The sequence below is a fragment of the Lissotriton helveticus genome, chromosome 9 (genome assembly GCF_964261635.1).
Source record: "Lissotriton helveticus chromosome 9, aLisHel1.1, whole genome shotgun sequence".
NCBI classification, from domain to species: Eukaryota; Metazoa; Chordata; class Amphibia; order Caudata; family Salamandridae; genus Lissotriton; species Lissotriton helveticus.
This window is the reverse complement of record NC_136070.1, coordinates 599126174-599147470: the sequence shown is the minus strand read 5'-3', so window position 1 is coordinate 599147470 and position 21297 is coordinate 599126174. Positions and strand designations below refer to the sequence as shown.

General features: G+C 43.1%; 1 protein-coding gene across 1 annotated transcript in view; it reads left to right on the top strand.

Moving 5' to 3' along the window:
• The window catches only part of CCDC175 (coiled-coil domain containing 175), a 414158-nt gene that overhangs the window by 240320 nt on the left and 152541 nt on the right, over nt 1-21297 (top strand). Inside the window, exons 7-9 of the mRNA XM_078660614.1 lie at nt 9205-9314; nt 16673-16754; nt 20437-20573. Of these exons, the coding sequence (XP_078516740.1) occupies nt 9205-9314; nt 16673-16754; nt 20437-20573 (329 nt within the window). The remainder of the gene's footprint in view (nt 1-9204; nt 9315-16672; nt 16755-20436; nt 20574-21297) is intronic.

Here is a 21297-nt window from a genome sequence, read left to right as displayed (position 1 = left end):
GTCAACTTAAGCTAGTCCTCTTTGATTAATCACATATAAACCCTCGGGGACTCGGACTAGCTATCTAGTCCTCTCTCTCCCTCTTGTTACACGCAAATAAAAAATCATTCACATAAAATACACCACAATTATCAAAAATATAAAACTTGATACCACACCATCATAGATTAAAACATATACGAATAAATATACATGAGCATATTAAAACAGATTTTTTTTTTTAGTATAAAATATATAAACCAGCATAGAGACTTAATTCTGCATCAATTAATTTTACCAAAGGGCGAGTCAACTTAAAAGCCATACCTTGGTACCACAATACCCAACTCAAGCCCCTTCTTGAATTCGGCCCAATTTAATCTTTATACAACTGCTATCCCCCCCCTCCCCATTTTTGTTGCGTATCGCCCATGCCCAGCTCAAAAACTTTGACACACCAATTACAATGAAGTTGGAGGTGTCTGTTTTTAAAATTCTCCTTCCAACATTCGCCGATCTGGAGTTCATAAGCAAACATACTGGCTTGAGCCAGTTTCTCGTTGGCTGTTGGTAGGCTGGCATTTGCATATGAAGCTTCGTAGAGGTAGCGTCCAATTCTAAACTGATGATAAAGCTTACGGTCATGAGGCTTTGAAATAGGATGCCAATAGTTTTCCAAAATGGCTTCATCCTTGATGTCTAAGAAGTCCCTCGATAATGAATGACTTATGTGGGAGGAGAATTTCTTGAGTTTAACCAGCTCCCAATATGATGCGTTATAGGTCTTCTTTGATGGAAAATCCGCAGCCTCTGGATGTTCCCATAGATTACTCATCCCCATTTCAGTCAGCGTGGTTTTAATTAATGTCAGCCATAGGATCTTATAAGATCCACTCAACCTCCTCACTTCCAGTAAGGCCTTAGCATACAAGGAGATTTCTGGGGTAATACAGAGGCGCATCCAAAATGCCAGTGGTCTATAACGAGCTACATCTTTAAAAGCGTGACAGCCCAAATCAAGGAGCAAGGGTAATAAAGGTGACGTTTGTGGTAGACCACCTATAGATCTCATAAACTGTTGTTGAGCTATGGAAAGTGGTGATAGATTACAAAAACCCCAGATTTCAGCCCCATATAAGATGGCTGGCCTAATTTTAGTTGTATATATCTTTATAATCGGTGCAATAGGTTTAGTTTGGGACAACCTATGTTCCTTAATCAGGGAGCCGGCCAACTGAGCATGCTTTAAAGCCAGTATTTCGACTTGGGGCTTCCAACTTAGTTTATCATTAAATGTGACACCCAGGTAGATAAACATGTCTGTTTGCTCCAATGGTGCCCCGTCCATATATACATTGGCTTTAATGGGCTTGGTCTTATGGAGCACCATAAACTTTGTCTTCCCTACATTGACCACTAGCTCATGTTCGCGGCAAAACACCTCGAAACGAGACAGTGCCGCCTGCAGCCCCTGTCTCGTTTTAGAAATCAGCAGGGTGCCGTCCGCGAACATGAGCAGTGGTACTTTCATGCCAGCTAACATGGCGCATCAGTTGGGTGATTTACAAAGTACTGTACTACCCCATTTATAAATAAATAAAACAAGGTAGGGGCCAGCACACACCCCTGTCGTACCCCTTTAGCGACCCTAAACCTTTCTGTGGTCTCACCCGGTTTGCCCGAATGAACCTGCGCATAAGTACGTTCATGAAATCTAACCAAAATAGCAACCAAACATGGGGGCATCCCCATTAGCAGTAATGCCTTCCACAGTTTCGTCCGAGGAACAAAATCGAAGGCGGATTTTAAGTCCACAAAAGCCACAAAGAGCATACCCCCACCTAAAACCACCTCCTTCCAGTATATTAAAACGAACCTAAAGGCCTAATCGAGAGTGCCTGTATGTGACCGAAATCCTGCCTGTAGAGGGGTTAAAATGTTGGGTTCGGTCATCCAGCCCTGAATCCGCCCAAGCACTAATCTGGCTACAATCTTCTGAACAGCGTCAATAAGACTGATGGGGCGGTAATTCGCTGGTTCAGAACGATCCCTCTTCTTATAGATCGGTAAGATCTCTGCCCCAAACCAGGATTCCGGGAGCGGGGCCCCACTTACTTTGCTAATAATTTTATATATGGGACCCATAGATCTTTATCTTTTCTACACAAGTCTGATGGATTGCAATCGGGCCCCGGGGCCCTGCCACTCGAAACTAGTTTAAGCACAGACTCCACCTCTCTACATGTAAAATTCAATGGTTCGTTTTATAAAATAGGCTGGGCGATCTCCTCACTTCTATGAGATGACTTAAACTGGGCTTCAAAATACATCACCCATAGTTCTGGGACCACATGGTTACTCGGAAACTGTGACTGCGGACTGTTACCCCACTTAACTAAATGCCAAAATTGGGTCATATTCCTCCCATCGCATGCCTGTAAAATATCCTTCCATCTTTCCTCATCCCACTCTCTCTTAGCTCTACTCTGTGCAGCTTTTTAATTTGCTCTAGCCTGTTTGATATCACCCTGTGATCTTAATCTAATTGCTTCCACAAGAACTTTATAGGCATATGTGTTGAAGCAACCTCTGTGCTCAGGCTAACACTTCAGTGTCACCTCAAGGATTTTTGAGGCCTGGGCAAGAAATATTTTGAGGGTCCTGTTTGGAACAACTTTGCATTTTATCACCTATATTTTGCTAATTGAAGCCTGTGTTGCCTAACAAAATTTTATTATATGTTAAAGGTGAAGATGGAAAATACACAGAAGTGATCTAGAGGTAAACTTTGTTTTGGCAGCCGCTCCATGGAAGGTGGGGGTCTTGGGCAATTGCCCACTTTGTCCCTGCCTTAAAACGTCTCTGCCACCCTTAGCTCCGCAGGTAAGCTGGCGGCCAACAGGCAGTTGATTGAGAAAATTTCCTCATCTGAGATGCCAAACATGCCATCACTTTCACATGGCAGCCATCTTACAGAAGGCATCCAGTTGCTAAATGCTTCTATTGTTTCTTATTCTTGTGCCAAAGTGGCGTTCATGCAAAAGAAAGGGCCTTCTGGTGACACTGGATGCCATTTGCTAGCGTTATATGGCAGTGTTGTATGCGGAAATGTTGTCTCATATAAATATTGGGTCCTAAATCTAGAATAAATACCCTCCAGTTGAGTGTAGATTTTCTATTATTAACTCCAAAAGGGTGATATTTGTTGCGTGGCAGCTAAGAGTGTAGTTAATGTGCTGTGGTTGGGTCTGAAACCAGACTGAGGCGGTGGTGGTCATTTAGATATTCAGTGAGGCATCTGGTGATGATTTCCTCCAACACCTTGGCCGGGAATGGCAGCAGGGAGATCGGTCTGTAGTTGCTGAGCTTTGAACGGTTTGCTGAGGGAGTCGGAGAAGGAGGTGATCCAGTTGTTGAAATTCTTGATGGCTTTGAGAAGGCTTTTGCTGTGTTTGAGCCAGTGGTTGTTAGGAGCACTGTACTAGTTTTTTGTCAGTGATGCTGCTCCAGTTTTGGCGGCTTGTCTGGTGCGTGTGCATTGGACAGGGTTAGGGATGCTGAACTTGATGAGGGCATGGTCTGTCAATGAGACTGGTATGGTTCAGATGTTGCTGAAAATATGGTCCTGGAGATGTCTGGAGACGTGGGTAGGTCCCTTTCTCATTTGGTGAAGTATAGGCTTCCACGGTCTTTGAGTGTTTTTTTACTTGGGGTCGGGATGGTCTTCCAGGTGGAAGTTCAGGTCTCCAAGTAGGTTATAATCGCTAGTGTTGAGTGCAATTGATGCGACGAAGTTCTAGATGGTGACGGTGAAATTGGTATGCGGTCCGTGCAGTCTTTAGATGAGAGTTCCACTTAAGGTGAAGTTGGCTGTGACCTGCAGCTTGAGCGACAGGTGTTTGAAATTGGCGGATGATGTGTCGGTGGAGGTGGTCTAGCTGATGGTGTTCTTATGGCCGATGACTGTGAGAAATTGGGTTGCTGGTTTAGTGGATGTAAGCCCTTCTCAAGCAATAGCCCCAATGCTTGTCATGGTGGACCACAAAAAGTATCTTAATTAACCTATGCTTAATACTCTTGTAGATTGGCACAAAAGCAGTCAGGCTTAACTTAGAGGCAATGTGTAACGTATTTATGCAGCACATAAACAGTAATAAGGTGTAAACACAACTTAAGAAAAATCCCACACCAATTTAGAAAAATAAAGTAACTTTTAATAAATTATTTTTAATACAACAAAAAATCAATCAGTAGAACCGAAGTTATGAATTTTTAAAGTTTAAAGTGAAAAATAGCACCTAAAAGATCAAAGCACCAGCCGCGGACATTTAGTAATGCAAAACCTGGGCAACATCAAATGTTATAGCCAACTGCGATAGAGCGCGGTTCGGAGACACCTAGTGTCCGCTTACCTTTGGGCTTAAAAGAATTTTTAAAGAAAATACTCTGAAAAGGTAAAGTTCAGCTAGGCAAGGCAGGCGGCGGTGTTTGAGTAGGAAGCATCGTCATCAGTAAGCCATTAGACGAAGTTGCTGAGAAGATTTTTATATTCAGACCTAATCTCTTATATGGAAGTCAAAAATCTCCAGCAGGACAAAGCTGCAGACTGTTGCCGACGAGGGCTCCATGAGGCCAGATGCCTCTTCTGTGAGGAGTCGCTGAATAGGGATTGTTGCTGCAGAGACAAATGTAGCTGGAGCTGCTGCAAAATAAGGCAGACCGGCGATGCAGGTAGGCCCTGGTCTCCGACAATTTTTGACAGAACTTTTTTGAAGTGCTAAGTTTTGGATTTGGACTATATGGGGACCTTTAGCAGCACTACCAATGGTCGGGGACTTGAAGGGCACCATTTGGAGGGTCAGGACTCACTCAGGCTGGCTCCAGGTGCGGAATTAAGAGGGTGGGAGCGTTCTCTGTCCCTGATGTTCTGATCAGGAGACCTCCCAACTAGCCCTTCAAGTCACTCTGGAAGTCTTGGGTTGAAGCAGGAAAACAGGTCTCACTCAGCAGGGCAGTCCTCTTGGTGCAGCAGGAAAGTCCTCTGTCCTGCTGCCTGTGGCCTGCTGTGTACTTCAGCCCTCTCAGAATCCTGGTCCCAATGTGAAGAGTGGGTCTGAGGATCCTATTTTTATACCTGGTACCAGCATTTAAGTGGAAGAAACTTCCAGAGTTTTCCCCCCACAGAAGTGTCGGAATTTCCAGCCTCCCTACCCTGGTCCCAGTCTATCTTGAGGGACAATAGTTCCCTCAATGACGTTCTTTGTGTGTGAGCTGAGGCAGGTTCTTTAAAGTGCAAGCAGAGCTGTGCACAGTTCTGCCCCCATCCTGCTTGAATGGCCCGTCCTGCCAACACCCAGCCCCTCTATTGTGCGAATGCCTGGGAAAAATACACAAAGGTCAACTGTCAACTACACCTAGTCATGTGACTCAGTAAACAGGCTCTAATCATCAAATGGTTAGAACAAGAAAATGGCAACTTTCTAAAAGTGGCATTTTCAGAATTGTGACTTAAAATCCTACTTTACTATAAAAGTGAATTTTAAAGTACAAATTCTTAGACACCAAACATGATATTTCTATCTACTCCCAAACTAAAGTTACCAATTCATTAAATGTAATTAGGCAACCCAATATTATCCCAATGGAAAAGGTAGGCCTCACAGTAGTGAAAAACAAATGTGTGAGTTTTTCAGTACTAGAACATGTAAAAGTACATGTTCAACTTGTTAAATAAAATGCACACTGCCCAATAGGTATTTTAGGGCCTATGTGATAAAAAGGGAATAGTGGGCCTTGCATGGGGTTTATTTTGGCAAGTTTTTTCCTGCCTTGCCATCTTGTATATTGGGGGAGGGGGACGGAGTCATTGTGGCGATGTCAGGTGCCAATGGGGGTTCAGTCAGGTTTCCGTGAGGAAAAGTAGGTTCGGGGCATTGTCATACAGCAGGTCCCAGATATCTGTGGCGTGTTGGGTGGGTGAGCTGGTGTTGGGGAGCATGCATGTGACAGCGGAGTGTTGTGTGAGTGGTTGCAGGACTGTGTAAGTGTGAGAGAGTGGGGTGTTGGGTGCTATTGGTGCGGGTTTGATTAGTGTTGGGTGTGGATAAGTGCATGACAACATGCTTAAAGCACAGGAGAATACTCCCTCGGGTCATGTGTTGCGGTGAGGCAGCAGCATAGGGAGTTGAGGGTGTGCACGGTGGCAGCGAGGTAGTGGCAGGAGCGGAGAGAACCAGCTTTATTCCAGGATATCCCCCATCCCACAAGGATTCTTTACTTGCTGATCTTTAACAACCATGTGTATACACAGACAACGAAACTGTTACACCAACTATCTTTGACAGTTTAGAAAACCTTATTTATTTACTATAGAATGTCTGAATTATGTTCATCCCAGCATTTCACCGGCCATGTTTATTCTTTTTTGACAGTTTCTGAGATGTGTGAGGTTAGTCACTGCTAGCTTATTAACACCTTTTCATTACATAATTTGTTTTACCACGTTATGAGATCATGCTGTTTCTTTAACAGAATAGACTGCAGGAAATATAGATATATTGACAAAAAGTATATCAGACTGTAAATGTAACCCGTGTAAACTGTGATACATAGTTTGACTGATTATTCAACCACCTATAACTTGTTTAAATTCTACTTGGACTGTTATGAATTTAGATATGTTTTCAAACTTTCCATGTTCGTGTGGATATAGGGTCCCTTTTTTGGCATTTTCCTCTATAGATGATACCATGCTGAAGAAAAAAGTTACTTTTTTTTGTTCTGGTATTTTACCATTTTGAAAGTCTTCGATAGCTTGCCAAGTGAACCATTCTTATTGTGTTTCTGGACCTCAGATATATTACTAGTCTCTCCTTTCTACAAAAAGAGTACTAAGATTTTGCCATTTCCTTCACTATTTCATTATACTTTGAGGTCTCATGAGTTTTGTACGTTGTTCTTTGGCATCAGTAAACAGCAAAAAACATTGCAAAAGTGATAGATCCTCACTTCATGACTGAGAGGTTATACCATGTAAGGATAACCAAGCTAAAGAAGTAATGCTGTACATTGGTAACTGTCAGACTTTAAATGATGGAACCAATACGTGGGTACTGTAAGCCTAAACTGTGCTACGCAAACAAATGATGGACGTACCGCTGAATAAATTATGCATTCACCCCCAGTCAAGAGGTCTGGGTTAAATCCATCGTTCTTTTGCTCACCATGCCACCCCAGTTTAGACACAGGCATGTGCAAATCAGTCTTGACCCTATTCCTCATGGGAACAGTCCAGCCTAATCTGCCAAGCCAGGTCCTCCCTCGTCCGGAATCCAAAATCCTGGGACCAGTTTCGGGGTATTGCCTCTCATCAGCCAGGCTAGCTTGAATCCAGTGGCACAGTAAGCAAAGCACCCATGTCTGGTCATACCCATCCCACCTAGGGCAAAAAGTGCTACACAAAGAAAATGATGGATGGAATTCTGAATAAATCATGCATTCACCCCCAGTCAAGAGATCTGGGTTAGATGTATCTTTCTTTTGCTCACCATGCCACCCCAGTGATTGGGGTTGAGTGTCTGAAAAGTTTCAGCTCTCCATCCATCATCTTATTGTGTTTGCTTTGTTTGCCTTAAGTTGGCAGGGTAATGCTCAGCTCTGGGTCCCTTGCTCACTTTGCCACTGGATTCAAGCTAGCCTGGCTGATGAGGGGTGTTACCCCGAAACCAGTCCTAGGATGCTTGTTTCTGGTACAGGGAAGACCTTGTTTCTCAGTTCGGGCTGGACTGTTCCCATGATGAACAGGGTCAAGACTGATTTGCATATGGCTGGGTCTAAACTGGGTGGCAAAGTGAGCTAAATAACGATGATGGATTTAACCCAGATCTAATAGTGACTGGGGGTGAGTGTTTGAAAGTTTCAGCGCTCCTTCCATCATTCCACCTAACACCCGACCACTATCTAGAGCAAACGGATGGCAAGAGCGAGAAATTCAGGCACGTTTCTGGGTATGGAAGCTTCTTCCACCAAGCTTCCTTCAGCACCGTTGTACAACTGTTTGCTGCGTAGGCAGGCAATATTGAATCGGACAATGTTTTAGTTGGTCAAGTCACAAGTTTAATAGCACTGGAGAAAGCAACAACTGCACAAAGCAGGAAGTTCATGGAGGAGATTTCCCAAGGTAGGAAAATCGGGGTCCATCCGAGGGGAAGCCTCCAGCATGATAAGTCAATCCGGTTCCTCTGTGGCAATAGTACCAGCAGCTACAAAAATTACTATACAATAGGAGCGAGAGCTCACTGGCTGTTTACACATAATGGCTCATGTCACCCACTGAGACATATTGTGTGGAAACTAAATGGAGAGACTGTACTGATTAACCTATCCACCACTTAAAATGTAAGTGCATGTTTCACTATACTAATTCAACACTAATCCTCTGTGGGTCCTGGAGCAGCGTGCTACCCGCCGAAAAAGCGCTTCGACACCTCGTCAGGGGTAGTAAGCGCTATATAAATGCAATTACAATACAATTACAATACTCAACTGAACATCGACTACATGCATTGTTTTAGCAAGGATTTAATTTGGTCAATAGAGTGTGTGATTTGGTGCTTTTTCAGCAATTTGTCCGGACTGTCCACACAGTATGGTACTTACTTCTCACCCTAGGTGTCTGGGTGCCTCCACCATGTGAGCATCACCAAATGGAATGCTGGTTTTTTTCTTTATCATATACACTTGTAATCGCCTATGTGTATACATTTATGACCAGTACTCCCGGCGGTTTTATATTGATGTGCAAGCAAATAGCATAGCAACCTTTTTGTTTTGTTGCACATTACTCATAGTAGTAAGTACTGCAACAGGTGAGGTAGACTTGGAGTAATGAAGATTACTGGTAAGTAATCCAGCCGTTATCATGCATACTTATAAATTAAAACAACTACATACAAAAAAACATTTGTCATTTAGCTCATCCTGTTTTTAAGCTAAGATGATATGGCATCCATTTTTTTTAAACGTTGAAAAATTTGGAAGTATGAATCAGTTCCAAAATATACTCCTTATTGAAACAGAAACAGGTTGGGTAGGTTAACAAAGGCAAAAGGTAAGTTTGCAGACATTCGTTAAAAGCACCTAATAAAATAAACGATTTGCAACTGTAGTTCTCTTCCTGGGTCAAAAATACAAGATACTAAAAACCATCACAATATATTTCCCCAGGTTGTTTCTAAAACCAGCCACCAGATATTACTATTGAAAAACTCAAGTACACTACTGACAAAACAGTTAGATCAACGGAAAATGCAAAGTGTGGAACTCACCAATAAGAAGTAAGGAACAATATAATGATTTCTTGATTTATTGCTTGAAATTGTACCATTTATGAAAATGCTTCTTTCTAAAAAAGAAGCATAACCAGAAGGACCTATGCATGGTTTATGAACTCAAATTTCACTAAAAGAAAATGTTGAGTGTCATAGAATTATACATCACTATATGCTTGTCTAGGGTTTCTTCAGAGTGCTGGAGAAAGAAGCTTTGGTAATATCGGTAGCTAAGAGCAGAGTGAAAGTTTGTTATTCATATAGCCTTGCAACCACAGTTTTTTGGCACTATTAATGCCAGGTATTCTCATTTTAAAACTCAGTGGTACTCTTTATCAACCTTTGCAGGATGAAGGTCTGAGTCAGCCTCATCTAAGTTTGACCTTGTGAGTGCAGGTCGCATCACATGTCATCAGAATACTCTCACTGAGCTACCTGATCAGCTAAATTGTACAGTTAATTATGGGAAACAACCTTTACAACGCAACTTTTACAACGCACTACCATTACAACGAAACTTTTACAATGCAACATCCATTACAACGCATGCATTTACAAGGCAACCATTACAACGCATGACACTACAACGCACACCACTACAACGCCTCCCATTACAACTCAGTCATTACAACGCATACCATTACAACGCATAACATTACCATCCAACACTTACCCTACTGTTGCACCCCCTGGAGTTAGAATAGTAATTTTTACCCCTACACTATCCAACACTTACCCTACTGTTGCACCCCCTGGAGTTAGAATAGTAATTTTTACCCCTACACTATCCAACACTTACCCTAATGTTGCACCCCCTGGAGTTAGAATAGTAAATTGTACCCCTACACTATCCAATACTTACCAAACATGCAATGTAATGTAATGCGTTGTAATGGTATGCGTTGTAAAGGTATTATGCGTTGTAAGGAATGCGTTGTAAATGTAGTTTTTAAAATTTCGTTGTAATGGCATGCGTTGTAATGGAATGCGTTGTAATAGATGTTGTGTTGTAAAAAATGCGTTGTAAAGGTATGCGTTGTAAAAGTGTGCGTTGTAACATCATACATCCGTTAATTATTGATGATCACACTAAACTAGGTTAGGGTGCCCTTAAGCCCACTCTCCTTGCTTTATATTTTACTCTTTTGTCATATGGATCACACTTTTTTTATTCAATATTGTTTAATAATGTTGTCATGTACAGCAAAGAGTCCATTCATATATGAGTAAGATTGGTTTCCCATTAAGCTTCATGTATTTAGTTCACAATTTTACAATCTGTTTTCTGAGACGTTTTTGTCGAGGGTACATTGATAGTGATTGGGAGCTTGTTACTACACTGGTCACTTAGGGTTCAAAGTAATATTGCATAACGAAATGAGAACCATGGTATCTCTCTCTAATGAGGTCCCCCACCCCCCCCCAGTCCCACATCCCCAATTGGTGGAGATCAAGCTTCCCCACCATGGATTTCCCAGGCATGCACAATACCTTTTCTGTGGTCTTAGTCTATTGGCAGTAGAGGCCGCTCTTGCATTCCAATGATGAGGCTCACTGCTCGATGTGGTGTGCACTGCATGGCCCACAAAAATGAGAGAAGCAATGATCCTGTCCAATAATTGCTGATCGGTGCACAAGCCATGTCTTTGCACCAGTTCAGGGTGACGGAGACAGTGCTAGCACCTGTTGAGGAGGTTGCAGTGGAGTCGCAGCTTGGTGCGTCTTGCGGTTTTCCTCAGGCCCAAACAGAAAACCCTACGACCCAAAGCAAGCTAGTCTAGCCCCTGTAATCTTGGTGACTTGGTGCTTAGATCTGGCTGCAATCTTATCAGTTGATGTGGTTCTCCTTAGGTAGCCTTGCTTCTTCTATTTTGGGATTGCGGACAATGTTCCAGTATATTTTGCTACACGTGACTTTTTGGAACTTAGTTTTGAAACCAAACTCAGTTCACCACGAGTTCCACATAATTCTCCGTTAACAGGGGAATATGGTCCTGCTTACCCTGATGGGTTACTTTAGAATACCTTACGCTCACCCTCTCAGGGCAGTGCATGTCTTTCCCTACTATGGGAGTAGCCAAGCTAGCCTGGCTGATGAAGGGTGACATACCCTGAAACCGGTCCCAGGATGCTTGTTTCTGGTCCAGGGAGGACTTGGCTTGGCAGTTCGGTCTGGACTGTTCTCATGAGGCACAGGGTCAAGACTGATTTGCATATGGCTGGCTCTAAACCGGGGTGGCATGGTGAGCAAAAGAAAAATGGATTTAAGCCAGATCTTTTGACTGGGGTGAATGTGTGATTCATTCAGCATTCCGTCCATCATTTGTTTGCGTACTACTATGGCAGTAGGCATCTTTGACTGATCCTACCATGGCTCCTTCACAACCCTCTTCTTCTGGGGAGCATTTTTGTGCAAAGGCAGCTCCTGTGCCCTGCATGAGCAGTCAGCTCTGTCCCTCGAAGAAGGGTCTAGGAAGCCCCTTCTGGAACGGTTGTTAAAGTTTCCTAGGTATTGTCCTGAACCTGGCAGGGAGAATTGACAGGATACCCCAACCCCAGAGTACAAGAATTTCTCAGTCATCACTAGTGTGGAGATGCCAGATTCGTGTATAGAAATCTTAGCACACTGGTGGGAGGTTTCCGCACCATCTTTATAGTAAAGTTGCAAACCATAGTTGTGTATTTCAGCAGTAAACTGCGAGACCTGCACTGGGTAGTTCCGCCCTTTTCCTTATTCCACACAGGCTGATACAGCAAGGGTCTTTGTTTCAAGGTGCGCACACGAAGGTAGGGGTGTGCTGCCAGTCACCTGGCAGGAGACACAAAAAACAAGTGTACACAGCAATATAGCTGTCCCACTTTACTACCTGTTAACCTGTGGGGGAGAATAGTGTCCCATCTGCGGCCAGGATGAAACTCCCTAGCTTCAAAGGGGCATTCTCTCTTCTGTCCTCCACACTCAAAAGTATCTGACCCACTGTAAATGAATCCTTTGAATCAACTGGAAGAGCCCTGCAATCCACTTCTGCTGCTAGGGCTCTCTCCACCCCTCCATGTTAGGAACCACTTATTTATTTTATTTATTTTATTTTTGGCATTTCTAAAGCGCGACGAATACCCTCAGGAGTAGCCAAGACAAATTGGATTTCAGTGATTATGGCCACATGTATCACATAGGCACCATGTATGCATCCTATATACCCCCAGACAGACGCGCACATACAACATGTATGTCCCACAAGTATAGGACAAAGAGCCCGGTTCCAGGGGACTAGCAGACCAATTTTAAAAATGGTAGGAGAGCTGAGTTGCCAACTCTGCCAGGCCCAGCGGTGTAAGAAGGCATGTCTTGTCATTATAAATGGTATCGCCTTCACCAGTGTCAGTCCTTTACAGTCTAGTGAGTCTTTAGACCACAGAGACATACTCTGGATCTCACAAACCTACCTCTAGCGCACACACATGATCGTTGTGTATGCTGAGGTGGGGGTGAAACAGCTAAAGCTTGCTATGTTGAACTCATACCATGTATCACATATGCTCCATACAAGCATTCTCTGGACACCTGGAAATGGGCACACAATATAACATACATGTCCCACATACATCGGCAAGGAACCCAGTTCCTGGGAAATCGCAGACCAATTTACAAAAATGTTAGAAGAGGCGAGTAGCCACCTTTGCAGGGCACAGTCATGTCAAAAGGCATGCCTTGCCATTGTAAGCAGTATTGCTAATAGCAGTGTCAGTCCTCCACAGCCTAGCGAGCCAAGAGTCGCCGTCGGTAAAAGGAGGGTGCACATGGTGTGCCCTTCCAGACTACAGAGGCCCTTCTCAGGTCTCAATCCATGTCACAAATCTATCTCAAGCTCACATACATGATCATTGTTTGTGCTGAGGTGGGGGTAGAAACGCTAAAACTTTCTATGATGATCTCGATACAGGAGCTCAATCTGACCAGAGAATTGCAGGGGACCTCTCTTCACCCTAACAAAGACCATCTAAACTTACAATCATTTTCCATCAACAGAGGTAGCTGTGTTGCTCTTTGCAATTGAACTGACTGCTCCACTGGGGGATGGCCAGGCTTACAATGCATTTAGCAGGCAGACTAACCACCTCTGTGTAGCACTCTGACTTTCTGGGACACATGCACATTTATTTCCCCTTGTCTATGGATTTGGTCATCAGTTGAAGTTGCATATTCAGATCTAGAGTCTCCTCCTTCACTAATATCGTAGCCAGAAGATAACAATATGTCAAGGAAATCATTGCTAGGAAACCCATTGGCATTTTTTGAACTGATCACTAAACATATTTTCAAGTAAAAGAATGTGTTTATCCACACATTGGTGTATAAATCTCATGTTGATATCATGTCAATGTATGTTACCTTTTTCTTTTACAGCACACATCAGCCATTCGTATGGCCTCAAAGCACATAAGGTTTATTTATGGTTGCCTTCCTATGTGGACTAGGTTTACGAAAGGGTAGGACAAGGATTCATGTATCATATATTATTTGTAGCATCAGAGGATATTGTCTTTTGGGATTCAGAGTTGACTTAATATTGTTGTTTATTGCCCGGTTGGTCGACGATGTGCACTTTGTACGAATGTTGTGTTGTGGTCTCTAGCCTGTTTCCACTACTATAATCGGGATACCAGCATGGCATGGCTTTTAGAGAGGGTGATTTTCCACCAACTGCCCTACTCCCCAAAGTTCCCTTACCAGCCCCCTACCTCCTTAACTCTACCCACCCATGCAAACCTTCAGTGCACAAAAGCCTGGGCCATAGGAGTGCAAGACCCGAATGCACATGTGAAATTGTGGCAACTGTTTGAACATCTGGAATATGCGAAGGCACACTATCACCCCCCTAGAAATACCCTCATTTAGTGTGCCATCAATTCATGACCCCCCTCCATGTTTGTTTCCTTTTTTTATCCTGCAATTTAAGGAGAAACGTTCGCCGCATGTTATTAAATGATCATATGTTTGATGCCATACAAAACCTTTAATCCCTTTAAGACAGGACTAACATGGCCAATTTCATTCGTTTTTACTATAAATTCCTCAACGATATGTTTCAATTGTGTAGATAGTTGGATTTACTCAGGAGAGAAGCTTTCCAGAATTGTAAATCATACTGAGCTAAGGGGCTGATTACGATGGCGGACGGACTTTAGTCCGTCCACCATCGTCTCGTATTTGGGTACGCCCGCCAACAAGGCGGCAGTCCCACAGTAGGAATTAAGATGTGACCCCGCAATGTGGTGGTCGCATCACCCACCTTCAACATTGTGGCGGGTGCTTCTGGCTGCAGCTTCTGCCGCAATGTTAAAAAGGGATGTTTTACATATCCCTGTACTAAGTGTGTGCCCCATGCGGAGCCTGTCACTTTGTACAGGGATATGTAGGGGGGCACAATAGGTACCCCATAACACCCAAAGAAAAGGGCCAGGATGGAAGAGGGGCCCGCTATGGGGCTCCAATGTCCATACATGCTAGCCTTTTCATGGTGGGTGAACCGAAAGGGAAAGGCTGGCAGGGAGGGAGCATCCTAAGCCCTTACGGCAGTGCCTGGTAGGCACTGCCACCATTTTCGGGATTGGGAGGCCCTCCGCCGCACCAGAGGGCTCAAGGAGCTCGTTGGATGCATGGCGGTAGGACTTTCCGCCCGCCTGCACACCGCCCGCCATCAGAATCTGGCAAGTGGAAAAGCTGCTTAGGATGGCAGGGAGACCGCCATCCTAATCAGCCCCTAAGTTATTGTAGTGATTAATATATTATTTGAGAGACTAGACCCGTGTAATTTACTCCCTTAACCATGTGATACTTGGAATGTACCATTCCCCGCCATATCTTTCCCCCATTTGCTGTCTTGTTGAAAACACAGTACACAAAATCCACTTATTTACAATCTTCCTAGCACTCTACACTGTATGCCTTACCTCCCCTCTTCTCAGTTCTCATTGGTAAAGCAACTGTAAGTGCTTATATTCTCACTTGTTAGCTGGGTATCCAATTGCAATGTACAGCGATCTGCTGCCCTTTTTGCAAGGTATGTACTTTAGAAATACCCACAATGACACCATGTCCCATAGTGGATGTCTTCATAATTTGTATTGCTGGGAAACCCTTTCATTACTTATGGATTAAGCCTGGTGTTAAAAGATGTTCACACTTTTATTGTTTGGGATGTGATAAAGTACATGACAGTATTAAAGATATACACACAACGTTTTGTTAGCCTATACAAGGTATTAAGGGCCTATGTACTAAAACATTCATTAGGCAGGTTGCAAATTGTGACTCTCTTCACTTGGCTGCAGAAATGGTTGTTGTACTGCAGTTTACAGCAGGCCAACAGTCTATGCATTTCAAAACTGAGAACGTTTTAAGCAGCCATATTACTTAATGGGAACAGGCCTGCTTTAAAAAAAGCAAAGTTTCAGTTTTGAGAAACTCGATTGAGAGTTGGCGATCGTTCCTTGGGCCACCACCTACTCCACCTGAAGTGGACTTCCCAAAGAGGAAGTGAATCCAAGCGGACCCCTTCCCTTTTGCGAATGAGTTACCACCGACTTCTGTCAGATACTTAACAGTTGTTTGGGATAATCATTGTAATCTGGTATCCATTTCTAAACCCAATATAGGAGTGGGTAAACTTTACTCACTCTTAAAATGTGTTTAGGACATGCAAAATTTTTTTTTTAGCAATCATAGACCTTCTGATTATGTGAAGTGGAGAGATTGTGACCACTGAAAGATCTAGTACATCTGATTTGATTTTTTGGGAGTTTTATATAGCACAAACTAGACCCGAGACTTCGGGTATCAGAGTGCTTTACATGAGCACCAATTTCGTTACAGATGGACACATTCATTTTTGTTAGGCGCGGGGAGATTAAGTGATTTGCCCAGAATCACAGGATGTTAAGCTGTCTTTGCCAAGATTCGAATCTGGTCCCCCAGCTTCGAAGTCGACCGCTCTAGCCGTAAGGCTACATCCTATATTATTTGTAAAGTGTAAACGAATGACCGGAGGCATCTGAACTTTATCCTCTAACTTTAATGCCACGCTACTCTGTTACCACCTACTTCTTACATCCTATGGTGTGATTTACAGTTTGTAGAGCACTTTTGAAGAAGGGAACAGCTTAACTAATTTCTTGATTGCATCAACCTTCGAAGGAATTGAAAAATTTAGAGTTGTGTTTTTTTTAAGTGGTTGGTTAGTGTCCAATAAGTTGATCTTTGTTCAAGTGTGTTGAATATCCTCTGAATTCATATCTTTAAAATGTTCAAACAGTTCTCTAAACAATGTTAGGCTTAATCCATCTGATTTCTTATTTTTTAGGAGTTATCTTGAAACACAGCTGACCAGCATGGAAGATGATTGTATCAAGCAAGCAGAAATTCTAAAAGATAAACTGGCTGAGGTAAAATGTGACAATGCAGTTCATTTCTGTGTTTCCTTTACTCTGCTTCGTAGGATCTTTATTATTAGTCATACACATTAGAATAATTACCTCACTGCGTATGGGGACCCCATAACGCTTAAAACATACACTTGTATTCAAAAACATTTGTAAAAATCAGTGTAACAAGTGTTAGAAAGCACCTTCCAAAGGGTATCAATGGCCTCATTTGTTCCTAGAATTATAAATATTCCAAAATAACCTCCTTACAAGACTACACTTCATTATCTTAACCAACATTTTTACCTAAACCGGTCTGCAACGAAAGAAAAAAGAAGACCCGATAGGCTTAGTATTAAAAGATTTACTATGCACCCTCTGCCTTTAAGAGAATTTATTAACTTCTAATTCCATGATGCCTTGTACTGGAAGTTGCCTCTCAGAGACAGTTTTCTTTCTGGCTCTTGAGAGTGGTACTTTAGGAAATAAGGGGGTACATTACAGCCCATTGTGGGCAGTTATTCTCTCGCAATTCTTCTGGTTCGTGCTTCTCTTGATGCTACAGAGCAAATGCAAGCTAGCTTTGGCTGCTTCAAATACAGTTTTCAGTCAGAAGGCTTTTCTTATTTGTTAGGTGTTTTTCCAATGGTAAGAAGAATGCCTTCTCTGGCCCTGGTCAGATCTGTTTGGTGCTTTCCCAGTCTCTTATTCTACTGAGGGCTTTCAATTATGTACCAAAATTTCAGAGAGTACCCTCAAAGACAGAAAGAGGATTAAACTAGGAGGAAAACTAGAAGACATATTGGTGAAGGACAAGATCCAGTGACTCCAAAGGACTCTCAATGAGGGAGATCCAAGGAGAGAAGTGAGAAAAGAGGCGGCATCACTGGTTGTGCCACTCCTGACAAGCCTGCCTCCACTTTAGGTTGAAATTTGGATGTCAGCAAAAGGAGTGAGCCCAACCTGATCACTGTCAGATGAAGGATTGACATGGATGGCAACACATTGCCACTTAGCCTTGGGAAGATCACCAGTGTTGAAATAGTAACCCAGATACTTCCATCACATTCAACTCACATCGAAGCAGCATTCATTGAGTTTGAGGTAATCTGCCTTGAGACGTTTAGCTTTAGAGCGTCATGGAGATTGATGTTATAATTCTAGATGAACAGGCATTCTTCAGTGGAGGACATATCTCCCAAGAAAATGTTGCAGTTTTCACCATCTCCTATGGGCTATCTGCTACCTTTCCTGCACAATTCCAGCAGAGGATTCTATTCAGACAGCTTTGAGACCAATCAACCTTACATCTCTAGTTCCATCAAAGGACATGGTTTCCAGGCCTCGATATGCCTCCCATTAGAAAAAGGCCTTAGTCAGGGGCTCAGAGAGAGCACAGGCCAGAAGAGATGCCTCACCCTCCTCCTCTGGAAGTGTTGTCAGAAGAAGACTTCTTCCCCTTGGCCTCGCAGATCTTTCGATGGTTGCGATTCTAGTTCCTCGTACACTACTACTTCAATAATGGAATCTTCGTTTAGTGTCACTGCTGATTGGCTTTATTACCTTCCAAGAAGTCTTGGCAAAAGGATAATCGAAGTTAAATATACTCTTGGAGGCTCTGCCTACTGCCATATCCATCATCATGGAGCTGTTTTAATCCAGAGCAATGCCTAGACCACTTCTTCTTCGGGTGAGATGTTTCTCACTCTGGCTATGGCTAAATCAGCAACCATTTATCTATTTCAAAAATACAAGCTCCCTAAATAAAATCCAGCCTCTTTGCACCTTGAGCCGAACCCAGATTTGGTTATTTTATCAGCTGTCTGGAAAAAGCAAGACGCAGCAAAAAGACCTCAGATCCTCCAGACAGAGAAAGCAAGAAGATGGATGATGCTTGAAAGAAATTTTACAATGCTTCCTCCACTCCACTCAAAACTGTGCAGACCCCCCAGGATTTTGCAGCTTTGGTGGCAAATTTCCCCACCCAAACCCCCAAAAAGCAAACATTGTGGTCCAAAACCTCAAAATTTGCTGTATTTTTGCAGTGGGCAAAAATGCGCCAGTCACAAAAATACTGAAGGCCTGTGCTCTGTCACTTCTGGAAACTGTGCTGTATCACAGTTTGTAATGTTGCAGAGTATCCAGTAGCACGGCGCCTGGAACCTGAGGGTGTGTGATGCCAAAAGAGAGAAGATTGCAATATGAAACCTACTCTTTTTGGCATCAGATAAACTGTGCGTGCAGGGCAGCATGGGCCTGCAGAGTCCACGGGGGGCACACAAATGTGTGAGGCAGGCTACAGCTAATCGCACAGAAGGGTGATCTGCATTTCAAAGGCAGGTGACAGAGGAATTTAACACCTCTGCTGCCTGCTGGCCTGTTGCTTGCCCTCCCTTTACTGGCTCAGTAGCAGCAGAGAGCCGGCAAAGAGAGGGTAGGGTGTACAACAGTTTTTTATTTTTAATATATTTTGCGGCCACTTTTTTAAAACTTGCAGGATTTTTACAAAAGTGCAGATTTTGCGATTTCTTTGCTTCTTTTCTGGTCCTGGGAGGACCTGGCTTGGCAGTTTGGGCTGGACTGTTGCCATGGGGAACAGGGTCAGGGCTGATTCGCATATGGCTGGGTCAAACTGGAATGGCGTGGCAAGCAAAATAACGATGGATTAAACCCAGATCTGTGACTGGGGCGAAGTGTTTGACAATGTTCAACATTCTGTTCATTATCCTTTTGTGTTGCATTACTTGGATTCGTATAAGATACTCTAGCCTCAACATGCACATACACAGCAATGGCCTTAATACTGGCTAAATGATGAGCCGCAATGCTATGAGGAAGAGGCACTGTGCCTACTATTGCCAACTGGATTAAAGACTTAATATATTGCAATACTATATCTGACAATTTCAGCATGTTTATGCCAGCCCGTTTTAGGCCTAGAGATATCTGGACACCGCTGAACACATCTAGTTGGACACTCTCAGCCTATATAGTTATCAATCGTGATATTTTCAATATTCTTATATTGCTTACTGTTTGTCTGTCTAAGATGCTAGCAGATGTTACAAAAAGAATCAACACATTTTGTTGTATAAATTACATGCCGTGCCTACTACATTGTAACCGTGATCGTAAATATAAACTGATCAAACATAGCCGGGCCACTAAAGTTGCTGCATTGTATTGTGCGAAAGCAAGACAACAGCACAGCACTATAATTACAAAGATATGGTGGTGCTGCTGTGAACCTCTGCGTGCTTTAGGCTGCCTTACGCCACCCACACCCTTGCATATTACAGCACACATGCAAAGTTAGAAAAGCTTTGCGAAAATAACATTTTGCCGGTAAGTCCTTCCTACCTTTTTAGTAAGTAGGGCTTTGCATAAAATTTCATAGGTGGTTGCATGGAAAGACTCGTATATAACTTGTTGGTCAGCCCCTTTAAAGCAAAGTAGCGCAAAATGCTACTTTATGTCACTTTAGGGCAAATTGTTAGGCCAACTCAAGATTTGCACTGAAAAGTAAATACCAATTCAAGACTTTGCACCGGTTTGTTTCACTTTTTAAAACACTACACCGGCCTTGTTAAATCTGGCCCATTGAGTGCATGCTGTAGCTCCCAAGACTGCTAATGCCCGTCCCCCAAAGCACAATTATATGGTGACAGATTAGTAGATTAAACACAATGTTTTTCCTGTTTAGGTGAAGGTAAACATAGAGAAAGCGGATTTTTTGAATGAGAAGCTCGCAAGTGAAAGCAAAGAACTAAACAAACAGTTTCTAGCAGTGCGAGAAGAAGAAGATGCAGAAATCGAAAAAAAGCAAGAAACGATGCTGCGGTAAGTTACTCGGAACTATTAACAAAAGCTCCAGCTTTTGAAGAACACAGTATTAACATTTGATATTTATTCCTTGTGAAGAAGATGAAGAATTACATTCTAAGAGCAATAAATTGCACTTTTAACATTTTGAAATAATGTGTTCATGGCATGTGTGCTGTAGATGCACATGCTTTGCATACTCCTGCCATCTAGTGTTGCAAGTTTTTTTCTTCGAAGAAGTCTTTCATAGTCACGGGGTAAGGTAACCCCTCATTTCGGTGATAGTGTGCATGGTCATTGACTCCATTGTTTTTTTTACGTCATCGGGTTCGGACGTGTATTGCTGCACTCCTGTTCGAAACCGTTCTTCAGGTTCCCATCGACGCACAAACCTCTCTACCCTTGACGGTATTGTTTCCGTACGCATTTCCCACTTCTCTGCGTATCGTTTCTACATCAGATTCAACTTTCGATCGAAAAACTTCCTGGACGGCCTTCGAGGTCTAACCGCTCCCGGTCAGCTCTCCATCGATGGATCAGACTCCGTTTAAATTCTGTCCTCAGTGTCGCGCAAAGTATCTGCGCACTGACTCACACAAGGTGTGCAATTTGTGCTTGTCTCTGGAGCACAAGGAAGAAGACTGCGACGCTTGCAGATCGTTCCGATCGTAAAAGACTCTTTGCGATCGTCGGGCTCGACGTCGTGAGATGCAGCGTCAAAGCATCGAAGACAGGCCGGACA